Source organism: Atractosteus spatula, chromosome 9 (assembly GCF_055471065.1).
Source record: "Atractosteus spatula isolate fAtrSpa1 chromosome 9, fAtrSpa1.hap1, whole genome shotgun sequence".
Lineage (NCBI taxonomy): Eukaryota > Metazoa > Chordata > Actinopteri > Semionotiformes > Lepisosteidae > Atractosteus > Atractosteus spatula.
In genome coordinates this window covers 16,691,004-16,712,846 of record NC_142714.1, presented here as the reverse complement: position 1 = coordinate 16,712,846, position 21,843 = coordinate 16,691,004, and the positions used below count along the sequence as shown (strand labels likewise).

Sequence of the window (21,843 nt, the reverse complement as noted above, 5' to 3'; positions counted from 1 at the left end):
TTAATCCAGTCAGGAAAAGCTAATAGACCTCAGCTTGATTACTTAATTGGTGTCTTGGCATTGCATTATTTGTATAATCTGAAATGCCATGTATTTCTTCTGCATTATGAGAGTCTTATTTCTTTATACTGTACATATTTAATAAGAATTACCTTTGGGGGTGCTTTTCTTATCAGTTTTTTTTAACATTTGTTTTAGTAAATGTACAAATTGTTAGAGAATACTACATTGAAAGATCATATCTTCTTTGCTATTTTGTAGCAAAAGAAAAAAAAACTGGAACTGTTATTGTTTCCAATGAAAGCTCAGAAATCATAAATAAATGCCCTGTAATTCTGTGACAATTCCTGGGAGCTCCTCGAGAAACATAATACCTCAATCTGCCAAATTTATTTTGGGGGGTTTAAGAGTTCAAGGTTCCTTTACACCCTCTCACAGATGCTAATGTGTAAAACTTACTATATGTGCTTCAAATCACAAAAATACACACAGAAAACATTGCTGACAAAATACTCACCCAAGAAAACATGAAACATGCAACTAATCATTCATACCATGTTCAACTGCCTCTATAATTGCAATAATATTCAGTAGTTGTACTGTAGTTATAGTATAGTATTTAAGCAGTTGGTTTATAAGTAACCTTAATTTTTTAATGGTATACAAGTATAAATGGTAGTCAGTTACATTTTTAGTAAATCCGTATTTGTTCTTGAATAAGTGGCATATACAGTATGCTTCACAAAAAGATGATTAATTGATTGGTTCTCCAATGTCCGACGATGACGGTTGTACTTTGTGCAGCTCATCTGTTTGGAAGATGAGCTACACGAAGAAACCTGTGCGGGAGAGCTTTTTGAAGCGGGAAAGCCGTTGCACTGGGGAAGTCCCACTCTCTCGACCTCAGAAGCCTGGGTCCAATGGTACGAGTAGTCGTTATGACTGGAGAGACTTCCCTGGTTGCAGTGGATGGCCATGATGCCTTCCTGTTCCTTGTCATGCCCTTTGCTTTCCACGGAGCATTGCAACAGTATAGTGTCCCATCACTATACTGGGGCATTAGGACCCACACAGACCGCAGGGTGAGCACCCCCTGCTGGCCCCACTAACACCTCTTCCAGCAGCAACCTTAGTTTTCACAAAGAGATAAATAATGTTTAACTGTTTGATTGGCACATTTCCCTGTCTAACTTGCTATGAAAAATTGTTTCATAGTACTGAAATTCACTCACAGTGCTACATGCTTGTCTTTAGTGATACTCTTGACTGCGTTGCACCGAAAAAAATGGCTCTTTCCTAGAGCTTAAAAAACAGTACTATCATCTCACACTTGCTCTATTGCTCTGTTGGAACTCTAATGATTGAATGAATAAATAAAATGAATGCTGTTTACCTAGGTGCGGGATGACAACAAAAGGCAGCATCCCTGTCTTGTGGATTTCTCCAAACTGCCTGAAACAGAAAAGAATTATAACCTCCAGATGTCCACTGAAACCTTAAAGTGAGTTTTGCATGACTGAATTAATGAGTTCCATGACGAAATGTCAGAGGTGGTCGGTAAAAAGCTATGACAAAGCCACAGTGTGTGGATCATGTGAAAACTAGCTATTCATTTTTGCTAGTACTGCATGGTTTTGCTAAATCTTATAATTTAAAACATTGTAAGTATAAACTTATTTAGCCATTCTGAAATTCAGCACTGAAATGCTCTCCTCTGAGTTAAACCAATTTCACAAGACTCATAATTGTTTCATTAACTCTAGAGTGTTTTAGTACAATTATGTTTCTTGTTCAATTATTGGCATTAAATAGCAGTGCAGGAAAACCCTGAATAGTGAACATTTTAGGCATCCTCACAGGTAAAATTCATGTGGATTCAGATCTGGTGTCATGGGTGGCCAGGCCAGTCCTCTACCACAAATGTAAGGGGACCTAAATGAAAAATATTTGGTTAATGGGATTCTAACTTTCGAAGATCTAGGTTCATGTGTTCCTAACTTAATACATAACAAATTTATCCCATTTTTCCATATTTGTCTCCCCTTCTCACCTGTTAATACCAATTCTCACATTCTTTCTTATATGCTTCTTATCCACAGTAACCCTTTCCCACATATTCCTACTCTCTCCCATATTCTACCCCATACCTGAAGAATGTTTCACAGCAAGAACAGATGTTGTTTTTCTTTTCTCTTTATTATTTAGCAGTCCACATTTTGACACAGTTCCCTGTTCATCACCAACTAGATACAGTACATTACACAAGCTATTCATTTTTTAATGTCTGTGGCTTTTGCAAACTTGGTTATTGGTTTAACTGATTCCTCATAAAGAATATCAGTTTTAGTGCTTTCATACATGCCATTTCTCAGAACTTGTGAGATGTAGTCAGAATATAGAATTAAACAGTTCTACTAGTAGAAAAGAATGATCTGAACATTAATGTTCTGTCAGAAGCTGACATTTCCTATTGATTGCATGATGGATTTGTGGCACAGGGAAAGAAATTAAAAAGTAAAGCTTGATAAAATGTGGTTTGATGTTATTGAAAGCTTACGTGTGTGTAATTCATCTTTTTTTAATCTTCTTTTAACTATAAAACAAAAAAAATGAAGCTTAGGAAAGTGCAGGTTTATTAAATTGAAAGCTGTGTGTAATTAATCTTTGTTGTAGCTACAAAACAATGCAGAAAATGACATGACGTTCTTAAATGCAGCTCTGACTTTGTAGATAATAAATGAAGCAGTCAGCGAGACATACTGTACAGCAGAATTCTAATATGAGCCATGAATGTAACGACCACCCATTATAATAGTAGCAGTTTAAATAGCTTGAGGTGTATATTCTAAAACAATTGAGTATTTCAGCAGAAGTGAATAAGAATAGATTTGTACCAAGCTCTTACTTAGTGTAGTAGCTGGTGTTCCAAATAAACACATAATGCCATTCTTGTTCAGGAAGGATGGCATGTTGTCTCAAACAGTGAGTCTGGGGCAATTCATACAGCTGCAGATTTATTGTATCACATGATCATGAAGAAAACCTTACAAGTACAAGAATCAATGGATACAATAATCAGTAAGTTAAAGAGAATTTAAGATCATTCTTAAAGAAGATGCACCATGGAAAACAACTCGGGCCCAAAATCCTGTTGCAGTCACAGCATACATTAGCTACTGTATGTGTTAAAAATGCATCAAGAAGCCTCTGGAAAGCATCTTGAATAAGTGTATCCTTAGGCATTAATACTGCTGTACAATGTGGTGAAATTTTACTGGTTAATTACTGCTTTCGTGTCTTGTACCCTCCCATAGGACATTATTGGCTTTGGGATGCCATGTTGTTCAAGTAAATGTGAATGCAGAAGAAGATCTGAAAAAAATGAAACTTCCAAAGAAGTAAGTTTGTTTCCAAATAATTCATAATTGGTTTATTAGAAATACTTGTTTTGTATGAAAATGTGTCTCCACATTATTTCAGAGAAGTGTTATATTTTTGTTTAGAATTTATAATCACCAGTTGTTTTTTTTCTCATACTCCACTTTGATTCCTGTAACAGCACACAGGAGAGAATAAAGAGCTATAGGCAAACTCCTCTGACTCGTTTACCTTTTAGCCCTCGTCAAAGGCCACACAGCCCCTTAATAGAGATTCAGTGCCAATTGTACTTCACTGACAACACCAAATGCCTGCAAGCACCCGGAGGCCGCAGGGATCCCCAATGTCACCGAGAGTCAAGGGAGGCCTGTCTGACTAATGCCACCTGACTCTCAAGCCCACTGTGTGCCTCAGCTAGGGGAATTCCAGTCATAGTTGTGTAGTGAGCTGACCCAGGTTTGAACCTGTGATCACAGAGCTCAAACTGGTTGGACGCAGGCTCTATACCCTAAATATATATTTTATGTAACAAATTGTCAAGGTTTCTTCACAAAAGCCTACATCAGAACAGTTGAATGAAGCTGCACTATGATTGTTTCAATTTGGAAGAGCCATAGTTGAATGCGTCTTTACAAATAATAATCAAGATTCATGAATCACAAAGCCAATGAAATATATATATACAGTATGAACATTACCAAAATACAAACATGATCAACAATAATTTATCAGAAGATCTTCAGTAAGCCAAATATGATTGTCCTGATAAAGGCTTCTGTGCCAAACCAATGAGAGTTTGTTAAAATTTATTTGGACTATAGATTGTGCATCCAGTCGACTTGTTATATTACCTTTTCTCCAGACAGCACCTTTGTGATTTTTGGGTGTGTGTTCTTTTCTTCTCCTTTTATAGAGCTCAGTCTTTCATTACTGGATAATCCACACGGAACCGTGATATTTCAGACACTTTTCAACATTAAACCTGAGAAAGTACATTATCTATATATTTTAGAATCTGACTACTATTGATCAGTCAAATAGTGTCTCAACAGTCAAATCTGGGATTGTTTTATTTTCCTGTACAAAACAGCTTTAAGCCAAGAATAGGGTGTCCTGCTACAGTACCTCTGTGTTTAACTCAATTAATTTGTGTGCTATTGAGAATAAATAAAAAAATAATAATGTAGTAGCTGTGTCACACATAATAAATATGTAGTAGCTGTGTCACACTGTGATCCATAGATCCATTCCCATTGTCCTTTTCATTAAAATATTTTGCATTAACTTATGGAAACTGCAAAAAAAAAACCTTTGAAAAAGAAATGGTGATGCTTTGAAAAGCTTGTTTTTTTTCATGCCAGTTTTACATACTGTACAAATGATTTCATACAGTAGTTATTGAAACCCCATGGTATATTAACTCAAGTTACGTGTAATTTTACTTGGAATCTGTAATTGAGAAATCGAATTGTTTTGTTTTAAGCTATATGATGTCAAATGGTTATAAACCTGCACCACTGGATCTTTCTGAAGTAAAACTGATTCCTGCACAGGAAGTTCTAGTTGATAAACTTGCTGAAAATGCACATAATGTTTGGGCAAAAGACAGAATTAAACAAGGATGGACCTATGGCATTCAACAGGTAGGAGAAAATATTCTTCTATAATAATTTTAATGCTTTTTTGTGAAAGATATTGTACAGTAAGTAGCTCTTTTTATTTTTTTCCCTTAAACTGTCTTTCTATAATGATTTTTATTATGATTCATACTGACAATGCTTCATATCCCAAAGTACTGTATGAAGAATTATCAAAAAAAAATCTACAGGATAGCTCTTGACTTTGAACATTTTTACAGTGTTTGTCTGTTGTTTCGTTCCTTACAGGTATGTCACTACCACTTGATTTTTCTGCAGAAGACTACGCATATTACCTTTTTAATGAAACATAGAAACATTTAGTTTTTTAGCAATTAGAAAGCAATCAATGAATAAGCTAATATTTAGGACTAAACCTCAGAAAATCATTACTGAATGCCTCATTTTGACACAGAATAAGAAGAATATACCAGCTTTAAACTTGAATCATAGTTTTTTTTTATTTTCCAAAAGGATTTGAAGAGCAAAAGGAATCCTCGTTTGGTGCCATATGCTTTATTAGATGAGCGCACAAAGAAATCAAACCGAGACAGCCTCCGTGAGGCTATCCGGACACTAATAGGATATGGATATAACATTGAACCTCCTGACCAGGAGGGTGGTGAGTAGAGCTCGTATCAAAGAGACAGTTGTTTGACAATATAAAGCACATCAGTAGAAATGTTCTCTTTCTGTAGGTATATTGGTTTGGCGAAGATATTGCAGATAACCTGACCTGTCAAATACCTGACCTACATCAAATACTATATACATGTACTGTACACCTCAACATTGAATACACATCAGTGGATATTGAAAGAGGCATTTCTGTACATAATGCTGTGTACCTTTTTCTGAAAACCTTAAAGAAGTTAGTCTGTAGCATACTTGAATATTAACATGGGAAATTCACTTCTTATGTACAGTAATATATTTTACTGGCATTGTAAGGTAAAATATAGGTGGCCTAACAATGTGCCTGGATGTTGTCCATTGACTCAAGGTGCAGTCTACTTTTAAAGTACATTATTATTTGTTTGGTGACCATGTTTTCTAACCCACATGTTTGTGTTTCATGATGTTGTTTTTTTCTCTGAAGCTGGCCAGGCTGTGGAGAGGTTGAGCATCGATAAGATCCGGTTTTTCCGTGTGGAGAAGACTTATGCAGTGAAAACTGGAAAGTGGTACTTTGAGTTTGAAGCAGTCACTGGTGGAGATATGCGCGTTGGCTGGGCCAGGTCAGGCTGTAGGCCTGACATAGAGTTGGGTTTGGATGACCAAGCGTTTGTGTTTGATGGATTCAGGGTGAGTTCGTAGATCATCTATTTAGGTACAACAGTTTGAGCCTTTGCAGGCTTTAGTTTTTTAAAATTTTCTCATCTTTATCTACTGGATAAGCCATTATGTTTTTATTTTTTAGGATGTTTACAATGGACAACTTTGAAGATAAAATGTCAAAATATATGCACTCGTTTCCCACTTCATCATGTGGGCTTGTTTTCCTTTCTTAGACCATGCATGCACTGTATGAGATGTAGCAGAGAATGCGTAAGACTATAAAAAAAGTATGATTGTATCATAGCAGGATGTACAGTAAATATGACCTGTGAAAAGTAATCCAATAAAAGTGTCTTTGCGTCACATACATTTCTGTAATGTACTGTAAGACCACATATTTATTGCACAGATCTGATATATCTGCCTATATGCGGTTGATTTTCAGGGACATCGTTTGCATCAGGGTAGTTGGTTTTTTGGTCGCAGCTGGCGTGCAGGGGATGTTGTTGGCTGCATGATTAATTTGGAAGACAAGTCCATGATCTTCACCCTAAATGGAGAAATCCTCATCACCAACAAAGGATCGGAGCTTTGCTTTGCTGATTTTGAAGTGGAGGATGGTGAGTACAGTATAGCATGGTAAAGCTGTGCTGTGTTGGTGCTGTATTTCATAAATCTCTGGAAGAAAATTGAGTATTCTCCCAGGAAATGAAAGGTATTTTTTAATTTTCTTTTTACTCATTGTGTTCACTCAGGAAAAGAAATATCTCATTCTTTGCTTGGCCAGGAAGTTTGATAAATGTGATGGTTTGGCTTGATTCAAGAGTGAAATGAGAGTATTACTACTGAAAAATATTTGATTGTTTTCAGGTTTCATTCCAGTGTGTAGCCTGGGCCTCTCCCAGATTGGCCGCATGAACCTTGGCAAGGATGCTAGCACCTTTAAATACTACACAATGTGTGGTCTTCAGGAAGGCTTTGAGCCTTTTGCTGTCAATATGAACCGTGAAGTAACTATGTGGTTCAGTAAACGATTGCCTACTTTTGTCAACGTACCAAAGAACCACCCCCACATTGAGGTAATTCAGTCAAAGATGTTTTTAATTAGTTTTCTTTAAATTACATTTATTTGCTTTCAGTTGTGTCTTGAAATGTTCTGGTAATTCTGTATCAGTTAGTATACTTTTTTATATACATGAATTTTAACATATGTAGAATGAAAATATTAACATCTGACTAAATTGTACCAATTACTTGCTAAATCCATGGAAGCATTTGCTTCAGTGCTTAGTTAGAATTAGTGCTCTACAGAAAAAGGACCTGTTGTTCAGTGCCTTGATGTCTTTTCTTTCCTTCAAAATTTCCAGGCCACTAGAATCGACGGAACTGTTGACAGTCCACCATGTCTCAAAGTGACCCACAGAACCTTTGGAACCCAGAACAGTAATGCAGACATGGTTTATTGCCGCCTCAGCATGCCTGTCGAGTTCCATTCAACATTTAAAAACACGGGCGTTTCTGACGCTGAAGGAATGCATGACGATGAGTCCCTGAAAGCAAAGCAGAGGTGAGACCTGTTGAAGAAAACAATGCTAATGTTAAATTCAAGCAACATGTCACTGTGATATAAAAAATAAGCATTATGGACAATAAATTTACTTTCCTGTTCGGTATAATTACAGATTAATATCTACATTTATGTATTAAATGTGCATTGAAAAAATATTTTCTTTCATCTTTCATAATACTTTCATCAACACTTACTGAGCAGTTAATGAATATGCAGGAAGGCATCCTACTGAACATCCCAAATAGCCATGTCCTAAATTCATATGCAATTCTGACTAACCTCTTGGAGAAAAAAAAGGTCTTTGTTAACTCAGATTGTTTTATTTGTCTTCTTTTTAGGTTTCCACTGAAATCCCAAAAACAAGTTGATGAAACCTCTGCAAGAAGGGCAGAATTTGGCAGTATCACAATGGTAATTTGTTAGAATCCTTATTATTGATGATAACACTACTTGGTCTTTTACAAGAACCAATGTTAATACCTGTACAAATCACAAAGTAAACATGTCAATACATTTAAAACAGAAAAACATGAATTGTTGTTATTTTATTCTCCTCTGCTTGCTTTGGACTTTAGTTTTTCTGAGGATTAAGAAAAATATTCTGCTATATACAGTGTACAGTATACGAAGGGGGATTTGTGTATCAATATTTGAAATCTCAGTATTAATGATACAGTAAAAATCTATGAAGCACTAAATGCCAATGGTTTGTCATTCTTTCCTTTAATATTGTCAGTGAGAAATTGTTTGGTTTTGCTTGGCTCTGCAGTATTACCATTCTGTGCGAATATTTGGAGGCCAGGACCCCTCCTGTGTATGGGTGGGATGGGTCACACCTGACTACCATTACTACAGCCACAACTTTGACCTCAGCAGGAACCGCACTGTCACAGTAACGCTGGGAGACGAGAGGGGGCGAGTCCATGAGAGGTACGACATACCCTCAATCTGAGGTCTCAGTTCAGGCCTTGGAAAATATTCCTTTGTCATATTGGTCGCCATTTCCTGCTGTCTTTCCATCCATCCAACATAAAAAATGAATTAACCATTTGATAAAAACAACTGCATTAGAAAGGATCGCAAAGCCCACATATTGAAATGCTTGCCATAGATATTAGTAAGGTGTTAAGGTGCAAGATGATCATTATGTGCACATGTACTGTAATTATTTTTTAGTCATGGAGTTTTCTACAGAGATCTGAATTGACTGTTGCTTTTATTCCATTGCACTGCTTTTACATCACACTGGAAGCTGAAGTGGTTAGTTCACACCTAATGGGTAAAGAAATCAAAACAGAGTTAAGCAAAGGGACATACTTTAGTTTAAAAGACAGGGATAACATGAATAAGAGAAAAACAGCTGTTTTAATTTTAATTCATACTAAAGATAGCTTGTTTTCATTAACCATTGCACTTCTAGTTACAGTATGTGACAGATAAATCCCCGTTTTTATTTCCTTGCAGTGTTAAAAGGAGTAACTGCTACATGGTGTGGGGGGGAGATGTCATCAACACCTCCCACACATCCAGTCGCACAAATGTGGATCTAGAAATTGGATGTTTAATTGATCTGGCCACTGGCCTTGTGTCCTTTACTGCCAATGGAAAAGACATGGGAACTTCATACCAGGTAAATAAAAAAATATACATAGAAGTCCATAATATTACAATTTAAATCTTTTAAAAATTATTTTAGTGTTATAGCAGACTTGGTTTTGCACTGTTGTGCAAATAAAATTATACATTGTGTAATGCCTAAGGGGAAGTTTTTTTCCCCAAAGCAAGGTGACTCCATCGCTGCACGTTCTTAATCCATGTACTCTGATACCGATATACAGTCAAATAGTGTCATACTGGAGACACTGCTGTCTTACTTGTAAATCTGGACTGAATTAAGTCCTAAGTAGTAATTGATAAATGTTTGAGTGTCATTACTAATTACAGTAGTTAGCCAACTGACTACATAAAATATTATTGCAGTTTGAGTGCTAATTCAATAAAATGAGAAGATGGGAATACCGGGAATATTCAGAATGAAAACCATGCAGCACAACTACACTACTGTATATACAGTAATAAAATGTCTAGATGTGGATCTTTGGTTAATGAAGATAATTCAGAAATACTATTGTGCTTTTCTTTCTGTATTCTGCATACAGTGCATTTGTTTTTTTTTCAGGTTGAGCCAAATACTAAGCTGTTCCCTGCAGTGTTCGTACGACCTACTAGCTCCAAACTGTTTCAGTTTGAACTTGGGAAAGTAAAGGTTGGTTCTTCAACATAAGTGTTTCTGCAGTGTGCAATCACTATTGAGAATACTGGGAGAAACTGAATTTCAACCTTTTGTAATTTGGAATAATGAACTTTTTATACCCATAGATATTCCTACATTACCTGGATTGGTTGCAAAGATGTGACAAGTTTTAAATAATAATCTCTTATACACCATAAATGTTTTATTTTGTAATAATCCATCCATTTTCTAACCACTTAATCCAAAAAAATTAACTGTAAAGCATGGTTCTGAATTTTTGGAGAACCGTGTCTGTTTTTACTTGATATGTCCCATTAATTTGTTTTCTGTGCTGTTATAGAACTTCATGCCACTGTCCTCAGCCATATTTAAGAGTGAGCAAAAGAACCCCATCCCACAGTGTCCACCCCGTCTGGACATACAGACCATCACCCCGGTGCTGTGGAGCCGGATGCCCAACACCTTTCTGAAGGTGGAGACGGCGCGGGTCAGTGAGCGACATGGCTGGGTGGTTCAATGCCTTGAACCCTTGCAGATGCAGGCAGTGCACATCCCAGAGGAAAACAGGTCAGTGTCCTCTTACAGTACTTGCAAGTAGGTCCATAATTTCATTTGATCTATTTTGTATAGTGTTCCTTACAGTTTTATTGAAGAGGCTGTCAATAGTTTGCTATTTTCACCATAATTCACATAATTTATATATTGCTTCAACAAATTTATAAAAAAAAATATTTACAACTTTTACCTTGTTAAAATAAATAGGTTCTAATAGTCTGACTGGCATTAAAATGCATGCAATTAAAATTGCAATTTTTAATGCCTCTGAGTACAGTTTGTGTTTATTGGCATCTGTGAATCAGCAAATAAAGACTCCTTTTCAGTCAGACTTAGTTTTTGATGGTTTTTGTTTTCTGCTGTATATTAAGCTTGTAGTTCATCTTTTAATTTAGATGTGTGGACATTTTGGAGCTTTCTGAACAAGAGGATTTGAAGATGTTCCATTACCATACCCTCAGACTCTACTGTGCTCTTTGTGCATTGGGCAACAACCGCGTGGCACATGCTCTCTGTAGTCATGTGGACCAGTCTCAGCTCCTTTACGCTATCGACAACCAGTATCTGTCAGGCAAGCTGAGAGAGGGCTTCTACGACCTGCTCATCAGCATGCACCTTGAGACTGCCAAGGAAGCCAGGCTAATGATGAACAACGAGTTCATCATTCCCATCACGGATGAAACCAGGAGCATCCGGCTGTTCCCGGATGAATCCAAAAAGCACTCCCTCCCCGGGGTTGGTCTTTCCACCTCCCTCAAGCCGCGGCTCAACTTCTCTCCCCCATGCTTGATCACCACCAAAGGAGAGCAGCAGCTGCACAGCCCGCAGATCCCACTGGATATCCTGAAGGAGAAAGCCATCAGCATGCTGACAGAGGCCGTGCAGGGAGGGGGGCATCACATCCGGGATCCTGTGGGGGGCAGTGTGGAGTTCCAGTTCGTGCCCATCCTGAAGCTGATTGGAACCCTGCTGATCATGGGGGTCCTCAGCAACGACAACGTTAAACAGATCCTGCTGCTCATTGACCCCAACGTCTTTGGGGAACGGAAGGAAGAAGAGCCGGAGGAGACCAAGGAGAAGGAAGAAGTGACCAGCAATGAAGAGAAGGCTGTGGAGGCCGGGGAGGAAGAGGCCAAAGACTCCAAGCAACCCATGAAGGGTCTGTTGGAGAAGAGGCTACCTGAGTCTGTCAAGCGACAGGTAAAAATGAATGGAATATTATACATTGCTGGCTAAAGGATGCATTTTGGCAAAGCTTATTATATGCATTAGTTAATTCTGGGCTTCTTTTATCAAATGTTCAAATTAAACTATTTTAGTGGTTAATGTTTTGTGAGTACTGTAGGAATCTAGGAATCTTGCTTGATAATTTCCCTTATCTTCTGTGATTTTTTCAGTTCACAACAGTTGAACAGTATCTCGAAGAGAGATCTAAGACTTGTACTTAAGAAAAGCAAATGCTTCAATGGGATTAACATTCAAAACCAACCAAATATTATAATATTGTAATATCAAAAATTATGGAACCTCTCTTGTTTTTAAAAATTGCTCGTCCTCAAGCAAATGAAAAATAAACTTTTCCCTATGTTTTTAAAGGCATACATGTAAATACAGGGTATATAATATTGATAATATATGAGTAACTTTATAAAAATATGAATATTATTTGGCCTTGTAACCTTAACTCAGGCATGAATTACTGATTGGATTTGAATAATTCATGGAACATAAAAAACATGACCAGAACTGAATCCTACAATTTATAAGTGCTTTCTTGCTGTTTTCTAGATGTGTGAGCTCCTTCATTACTTCTGTGACTGTGAGCTGCGAAACAGGATCGAGGCCATTGTGTCTTTCTCAGACAGTTATGTGTCGAAGCTGCAGCACAATCAGAAATTTAGGTACAATGAGCTGATGCAGGCCCTCAACATGTCTGCTGCAGTGACTGCCAAAAAGACCAGGGAATTTCGTTCGCCTCCACAGGAGCAGGTAACACCACTTCTGAAATTCGTCTAAAGCAGAATATAATCGGTTATTCTACCCCAAGACTGAAATTCCATACTACAAAATTACGACTAGTTCTCTGTCCTTCAGGAGGTGCAAGAGATAGGATATATATTGTCCCCAATATTATAGATGATAGAATTTTGTACTGTTATAAAAATACATTGACACACTTACAGTATAGCTACTGTCTGCAATGTCATACCGTATTCTGATCTCTAGCTTCTAAAGTTGTAGTGCAAATACATGTACAGTACATGCATTTTAATGCAAGAAGCTTGAAGACCAGTTGAGGAAAAGCACTTACCTTTTTTTGTACAATAAAGTAAAATCTGAAGACTGAGCAAGTGTTTACTCTGTTCCTAGACTCAAGACATTTTGATCATTTCAGCAAGATGTACCAGCTTTCATTGATAATAAAATATTAAAGTATTACAGGATGACTATTTCTCATTAGGTTTAATGCAGTTAGTATTTAATTGACATTTAGAAATGTTTCCTGTTTCCTTAGAACCTAATTAATTAAGTGAGTTTGCGTAACAGTGACATTAACTTGTTTTGCCCATTATGCTTGTATAAAATATTAAAGACTGATAATAGAGTCAGCTTTTTGTCACAGAATTCTCCTGAAACACGTTGTTGGATTCACCCACATCACAGCATAGCATTGATGTTTTTTAGTACCACTGACTCAATGCTATGAAGAAGGAAATAGAACATGACTGTGTATCCTTAGGTAGTCATGAGTAATTGATTGATGGTTTCTAGGTCCTATTACAATAAACCCTCAATTATAATACAAAAATGTGATACCTTGTGATAAAAAACACACTCAGTATTGAGTATGAGAAGAAAAATTGTCAGAAGTAAACCAAGTGTTTTTGGAATGGTAATGGACTACTACAATAGAAGTTCTTCATTATATCTTTAAGGACCCTTGGTCTCCATGACTTGCTTACAGCTACGGGTGTCAATGTCTGTATCCAGTCAGCATTTGTGCACAGTAATGCTGCGTTCTTTTTCTTGCTGATTTTATATCCTGGGGTAGACGTCTCTACCCCTTGTATGCTTGAGTATTTTCAGGGGGCCAGCAGAGACCACTCTCATCACCATTGTACAGTGAGGGTAATATGATGCCTTAATCTTGGATTAATTTATTCAGCTTTTCATAGCTTCACCATAGGTTCTTTTATTCACTCTAGCGTGATGTTTACAAAATCACTGAAACCATCTGGCCACAGCATTTCAAATTCAGTTTCATGTGCTTGGCCAATGTATTGGCAGCAGATCACAATTCAACACGGACATCCCTTTTGTGGACAAAACTTCCCTTTTAAAGGGTTTATTTATTATTTTATTTTGTTAAAGGGTATTGTAGTTTTGTTCAATTAAAATCTCTATGTAGTTTTATCCTGCAATACTGCTGTTCTAGTATTTCAATTAATATGCACATGAAATGTGATTTTCAGTGGCAATAAATGAAATTATGCTGATGCATTTATAGATTAAAGTTGGTGGATTTTTTTGGTTTATGCATCCATGCTTACTGCAGAAAACCTGACTTTAATGTTGTAGCCTGTTGAAACATTTATTATTCTGCAAGTGGTTTGTGTACAAGCATACTGTAGTATAAAGTTTGTGAACAGTAATGCTTTAGCTCACTTCTGTTTTGTAGATTAACATGCTTCTGCAGTTCAGTGCTGGGGATGACTGCCCCTGTCCAGAAGAAATTCGAGAGGAACTGTATGACTTCCACGATGACCTTCTATTGCACTGCGGTATGACATAACTTGAGCTTTAAATCTTTATTTAAAAATGTATGTAGTAGAATCCATTGGGAAATGTAGTACTATTCAGATCTACCTCTCATCAACTATTGTAGGTTTCCTTTACCTCTTAGGTTTTTGAGAGCAGTCAATATTTCTCTATAGATTAAGTGAAAAAATAATGATTGTACTGTGAGTACTAACTGTAAGGCAGCGTAAGATCCTCCTGTGCCAAATAATTCTTTTGAATTTCTCAAAATTTCTCCTTAGCTTTAGTTATCTGACGCCTTTGTTCAACGTAGTCAGTGGAGCAAGTTGTGTATCTGACAAATCTTCAGTAATTTCAAGTTACATGACTGTAATCTTTAAAGTGCAAAAGTGTTAAAACTGTGCATATATGATATGAGACACAGAAGTAACAGTGGTAAATTACTGAAATCAGAATCTGAACAGGCTCTGCAGCTGCATCAGAACGTTATTAGAGAAGGAGCAGTCCTGATGCTTATACTGGTATTTTTAGGTATCCTATACTGTCACAGGTACAGTATATGAGAGAGGAGAACTAATGAAGACTGGTTCCGTTAAAAAAAATGAAAAGCCCGGTACACGCAACGACTTTATTTTAAAATGTAATAACTACACTCATTTCATTTTGGGAAAAAATGTAATTATATTTTTTGTCATAGAGTGATACAGTAGCTTGTACATCACTATCTGATTCCTAATTTACTTAGTTCTCAGGAGAATTTTATAAAGTATAAACAGCCCCTCACACATTTGCATATATACAGTAGTTGGATTTTTGTTACTGAGTGTGTGTGTGTCTCTAGGACCAAGACTGGGAACCCCTGATCTATGTAAAGTGAGTTCATTCTTTTGCAACCTGTAAAAGCTTGGGGTTCTGAGTTTTCAGTCATAATAATGATGTGTTTAGGACCCAATTGACTATAATTGAAATAAATACAAATAGTCCAGAAACATATTTCATGTGCTATAGAACTGCAAATCAGGTTCAGTTTTTAAAGATTAAAACAGCTTTTTTTAAATATAAAAATAAATATATTTTGACCGTTATTCCATTTTTCTTGGTGCTTTTACTCAGCTTCTTAAATGTTGTAATCTGTTTCCTCATCAAAGGGGAAACAAGATGTCTTCAGAAACAGGAATTACTGGTAGACATTAACTCACAATGTATCTACTTATCTATTTTAAAATAAATGATATGAATGGAAGTACAGTAATGCACCTTATTACTTCTGTGAACTAAAGAAGCTTATAATTCTTTATATCTCAGAGTATTGAGTGTTACAAGAGTAGAATTTTAAAGAAGAGAAATGTTCCCTGCCAGAACAACTAATGGCTTCAGTATTTAACTTTGCTGATTATGCATGATTCCAGTTGATATATTATTAAATAATTGTAAAGACATAGGCCAAGGGGGAACAGTGCTGTTAATGTTTTAAAAGCAAAGGATTAATATATGCATAATTTATTTATTAGCTGTTTTACAAGATCAGTGGTTCTGGGAACATGGGTTCAAATCTGAGGAAATATACAGTGTGCATAGTTCATACATACAGTCCATGTACCTTTAATGAGCATCGCCACTGTTTGTATATTTAGATGATACCTCATTTTTTATGTTTTTCAGCTTTATTATTTTTCAAATAAGTAATCAGTTTAACCATTTTTTTACTCTTTTCTCCCATAAAAAATGCATGTTCATTAATATTGTCTGTATTGCTCTTTTATCATTTCAAATTTTAAAATTTTAGTATGTGTTATATCAGATACAGATTTTGAATACAAGAAATTTCCAGTAGAAACTACTGAAACTACAAAGAAACTCTTTCTTGAAAGGAACAAATGTATAGTACAGTTACATGTACAGTATGTGCAGTTACTGTAAATGTATTGTAAATAGTCTTGTTTGCATATGGGTAATTAGTAGAGTAAAAAAAAAGTGAAGATCAGGTCTCTGCTCCGGCTCATCCCACAGGAATCCCAATAGAAGAGGAAGAGGAGGAGGCGCAGGACACATCAATCAAAGGCCGGCTGCTCTCCCTCGTTTACAAAATAAAAGGAGCCCCCCAAAAGCAAGAGGAGGAGCCCACTGAGGAAACACAATCTGCACCCTGTAAGTCTGTACAACCTTCAATAACTTTCAGTTAAAGGAACAGAGTAACAACTCAATCTTCATTTTGCAAAACATCAGGAGAGTTTAATGTTGAAGTAGATTTTTTCTTTCAGAACAGTTTTTTGTAGTTTTCTATTTACAGTAGTCTCTAAAACAATGTTGTAATGCCGCTATGATCTCCTAATGTTATATATTACAGTGTATATTTGAGATGAGTCCTGTTCTAGGATTTCACTAATATACAGTACATAATTTGCTTGACTTCAGGTTTAAAGAAAGCAATTTGTTTTCTTACTGTACATTGACCTATTGACATTTTAGATGGCTTGCCACATAACTAATACTTACTCAGGGAATCTTGCTGGTCAATTGCAAGTTTGTACAGCATGTGACTATCAATAATAAACATTATGACTCCAAAAACAACACTATCAACACTAATTGTCAATGTTTTCTTAGTGTAATGTTTGAGACTTGTGTTGATAATATTTAAGCGGTAATCTCTTTTTAATTCAATTAATAAATATAAACCTAAGAATCAAAATAAACTTGTCGCTCTCCTTAGGCATGTATGTTTTTAGTAAAATAAATTATACAGATTTTGGATATTGCTTTAGTGTTTTTGGCATCAATTGAATTAATTGCTAATGACTGACCATGGTAGACTCAGGTGACTTTAAATGTTGCAGTAGAGGTAAATTACAGTTTTGTTGGCTTAACCAGTTCGATCAATAATTTAAATTGTAGTTTTATTTTTGGAAACTTAACATCTCTTGTCAGTAGAGACATAATCTGAGTGAGATACAGACAATTAAAACTTCTTCCTGTCTGTTCTCATCTCTTGAGTGGGTTGACGGTATGTCTTTTGTAAATGTTGTTTTATTAGTTTCAGTGTATAGGACTCCTTCTGATGGTACAGATGAATGATGCTAAAGCTGAAGCAAAGATAATTGAAAATGTCATTGTACATCCTGCATAGGCTTCAGAATCTCTTCTGGCAGATTGACAGATTACCACAGTCTGATTCACCTGTGGGTATGCTCTCAGATGTATTTTAAGAACCTTGCCGGGATTATGTGATCGGTACTTGTTCAGTACTCAGTGGTTGCCTTACAGTTAAACTACATGATATTGTGTTAGGACTCACTCTGGTTTCTCAATGTACAATTACTGGTTTTGATTTTGGTTTGGTTTTGATTCCAAGTAAAATTTTAAAAAAGTACAGTTTCAATTCTGTAACAACACATTTCCAGTGATTGATGTTGAAGCTTAGAAGTACTGTATATATTATAGTTAGCCAACACTAGTTTTTTTAAGTTTTTTTCTTTACCAATTGCTTCATTCCCTGCTTTAAATATTTTTTCTAGACATTCATTTTTCTAGTATATTTTTGCAGTATATATTTATACACAAGGAGTTCAGAAAGTGGTAAAAATTAAGTTCTTTTTTAAAAGAAAAATACACATTGCTCATCACAGTGGACATCACAAACACTGAAGTATTTTATATTATTCATAAAATCCCACTGAATATCTTCCAAAATAATTTTTAAAATCTTGTAGTAATACTGTGATCCAACATAATATATATTATATATTATATAATAGTTATTCCATGTAGCTATTTAAATTTTCATTTTTTGTCTGCATTTGAGTAAAGTGCTTTATATATACACATACAGAAGCCACAGCCTCATCTTCATCTGTTTTTAAAAGCTAAAGTAAGAAAAAAGAACCTCTATTTCCCAATACCAGTATTTCTTGATATACAGCACTTGTCTTGTACTGTGATGTTTTTTAATACATCAAGTTAAAGGCTTCAAAGCAAAAACAATGCTGTAAACACCTTGCCAGTTCTAGTGATACTCATTACAAAATCATGCATGCATAGAAGTTCTAAGTGCACAATGTGATGTAATAAGATTACTCATAAATAACAAGGATACAATTAGGATTATTTAAAAAAAAACTTCTGAGAAATGTGCTACAGTACTTATAATCAAGGCATTTGTGAAGCAAACAAACATGAAAAGTACATTTTTGAAAGGTGTGCTTGGGGGCTATAGTTTGGAAAAATGTACCATCTCTATAATACTATTGCTAAAATAACTGCCTATAACCTTTTCATTAAAATCATTTTTTCATAAAATTATTTGTTCATAATTGTTTGAAGAGAGATGGAAACAGTAATATATTAAGAGTTCCAGCAAACAGTTATGTTTCAAAATGCCAAGAAATTCCAAATTACATATTAAACATCCTTTTTAGATTTATAAGAAAACTATAGTTATCTGCTAATGACCTCCCAATCTTTTTCCAGTGATTTTCTGTGTAATCCACTATTAATTTAGTATTTTAGTGTTAGTCTTACTTCTATAGTAATTTAGTGTTAGTGATGGTTTTTGGACAAATTATGATGTATAATGTATAATGTTCTGGCTTTTCTTAGCAAGACGCTTTCTCCTGTAGAAACCTTCTATGCACACTTCAGTAGCAGACCATGCTCTGAAGCAAACATTTTACAAAGTGTTGTTTGTATATTATACAGATTAAGATGATATAGTGCTTCTAGGTTGATACAATAATTGAACGTTTACAGACATTTTTCTGAACACATTACATCTCAGTACATAATTGGAAGTTATGAATTCCAAAGGTTTGCAAGCTCAGTATTTGTATCCAGTCTTCATGCAGAGCTATTCTGCGTAAGGAACTGAGTGATACTGCACATCTTTCAAATGAAACCAAGCATTTTTAGATGTCCTTTATTATAGAAAATTCAGTGCAAGCCCACATTCTTTCACATTTTTGTGAAAATGTCCATCTTAGGATTTTCAGAAAATTTTAGGGGTATCTTACTTTTTAAATAAGCTATACAGTATGGCTTAATTGAGCTCAGGTCAACTGTTCTGCTTGTTTAGCTCTACAAACGTTTCGTATTCACTATGAAAATATGTTATATATTTAATTGCTAAGGATTTTAATTTCACAGTGTTTCACAGTTAACTGTTCCTATTTAGAATAGTGTAATTTGGTGGATTTGTTATTTATGTTTCTCATTCAGGATATTGTTGGTAATGGAATGAAAAAGAGAAACTGTCAAGGCTGTGTTTTTGCACAGACAGGCAATAAAGGAGAGACTAAACAATTTACAGTGGAAGGCAGCTTTATCGCTTTTGAAGTCAGGATGCTTTCACCTTTTAAGTGCTGGTATGTGATCACTATGTGGGTTCCCTGTGGCATTACATTCATAGGTTACACAACTGTTTCTTGTTAGTGCTACAAGAAAGATACTTCTTTTTACGTTGCACACTACAGTACATTCCCTTTTCAACCAAAGTAACAGAGAAAAACATCCTCCTCTTGGATCTGTTACATGTTATGTTCATGATTTTCTGCCTCTACAAAGAACAGTTCTTGTAGATCATATGATCATACGTTTTAGGATATATACTGTACTGTAAATGATGCACAGTTTCTGAAGAAAATTCTGTAATCAAAATGGTGCCATGATAGACCAAGCAGAGGGTGATGAATATAAAATCCCTCTTTGTACAGAATAATTGGACATCTTATTTTAATTAATGGACATTGTGTGTTTTTATTGTTCATAGCTTTTAACGGGATTAATTTAAAAATATACTGTGAAAATTCAGAATACCAAACTGTTGAAATTTGTGTTCTTCGTGATATAGTCAAGTGACTTCAGAAATTCTTTTGGATTTTACTCCAGTAGAGTGTGTTTGGGGATCATTGTGGGTTTTGAGAAAAACCTTTATACTTTTTTATAACATATGTTTGTTATACTTTTTTTATAACAGTATTACAAATATTATTGTTAAGTGGTAGTAACATTAGAGGAAAGCATGCACTAAGAGGATCATCTCAATACTCCCATGCATTTAATAATCCAATGTAACTTTGAAATGGAGTATGAAATTTATTACTGAAACTATAACAAGCTTCCTGACAGTTCTGGGAATTGACTATATAGTCCACCAGGTTTCCTAATGGACCCTGTGTCTTTTAGCTTAACAAAACTATTCATAGTTTCTTCCTGAGTCACTTGTAATACAGTATGCCTTTACACCAAGAGATGAAACTCAAAGGCAAATGTTTCTGACAAATAGATTTCACAGAAGAAATAAAAGCATTATTTAAAATGCATTCTTTTACATTTTAGAAAGCATTTACAATATTGTTTGTACAATTTGTGACTCTTGATTTATCTTTTTTAAAATGAAGATTTTTTAATAAATGTTTACAGTTGTAGCTTTGTATTGGATTGTACATTAAATCCTGCTTTTCAATTAGACAAATAATAAAAAATAAACGTGTTCTGTCTTGTCTACCTTTTCAATGCGAAATGATTGTTTTTTTTCCAGTACTTAATGTAATTGTGTTATAAGCATTAGTTAGATATTAAAGAGATCTTAAATCTTATTTTTGATTAAGAGAAGACCTTGTCATGTGTGCTACTTGATCTACTGATTTATCCAGTCTTTTGTGCTTTAACAGGCACATATCGAGCTCATGCTGTTCGAGAAGTGAATGTGATAGGCATCAGCACTATGTCACTGTACTGCCTTTATTGAGTCTGAGTTAATGATGAAACACAAGGGAATGCACACAGAAAAGCCTGTAAACCCATCAGCACTGTACCTTGATGAAAATCATGCTTCATAATAGACTTAAAATGCCTTCAGCATTGCTGGTGGCTCAAAGCATTAAAAGTTAATCTGCTTGAATTGTTAGTTGTAATTGGCTGTGACCTCAGCTGGAGGCAGACACTGCTAAATTCAAGCTTCCTTTCAGTGTGTTGGATGAAGCATCCAGAGTCCTTCTTTCGGGCTATCTAAGTCAGCAGCTCTGTCTGTGTCTGGTCACCATGTGAAGAGTTAGTGCATAGTGAGGGTTTAAAATTACAATAGCCAACACATTTCATAAGAAATAAAATAGCCTATTGTTTATGGAACTCGACCCTCAAACTACCACCTGTCAATGTCTGCAGAGTATTTACAGATGAAAAGAATTCTGTACAGGCTAATTTGCAGGTACCCAATCAGTCACAACAGTCATTATTTAAGGACATTATTTAACTGAATTGAGTAGGAAGGATGTAAATGTCCAACACAGATTTGATGTAAAATAACCAGGCCCATGGATGTGCAGATATAGTCTGATACTTGAAAACAACTTTCATTCTGGTCCTGCACCTTTAACTATACAATAAGGGGATTTCAGTACTTCTGTTAAAGATAATTA

The 21,843-nt window shown here is 35.5% G+C and overlaps 1 protein-coding gene across 5 annotated transcripts in view; it reads left to right on the top strand.

Moving 5' to 3' along the window:
* Positions 1-21,843, top strand: part of LOC148828300 (ryanodine receptor 3) — a 175,379-nt gene that overhangs the window by 86,007 nt on the left and 67,529 nt on the right. For all 5 annotated transcript variants that reach the window (XM_088924859.1, XM_088924857.1, XM_088924858.1 and 2 more), the window contains 17 exons: positions 1,398-1,501; positions 3,315-3,398; positions 4,862-5,021; positions 5,490-5,637; positions 6,115-6,320; positions 6,739-6,913; positions 7,164-7,372; positions 7,661-7,860; positions 8,202-8,274; positions 8,633-8,793; positions 9,328-9,493; positions 10,043-10,129; positions 10,458-10,684; positions 11,068-11,872; positions 12,461-12,661; positions 14,352-14,454; positions 16,442-16,579. In XM_088924859.1, the coding sequence (XP_088780985.1) occupies positions 1,398-1,501; positions 3,315-3,398; positions 4,862-5,021; positions 5,490-5,637; positions 6,115-6,320; positions 6,739-6,913; positions 7,164-7,372; positions 7,661-7,860; positions 8,202-8,274; positions 8,633-8,793; positions 9,328-9,493; positions 10,043-10,129; positions 10,458-10,684; positions 11,068-11,872; positions 12,461-12,661; positions 14,352-14,454; positions 16,442-16,579 (3,247 nt within the window). The remainder of the gene's footprint in view (positions 1-1,397; positions 1,502-3,314; positions 3,399-4,861; positions 5,022-5,489; positions 5,638-6,114; positions 6,321-6,738; positions 6,914-7,163; positions 7,373-7,660; positions 7,861-8,201; positions 8,275-8,632; positions 8,794-9,327; positions 9,494-10,042; positions 10,130-10,457; positions 10,685-11,067; positions 11,873-12,460; positions 12,662-14,351; positions 14,455-16,441; positions 16,580-21,843) is intronic.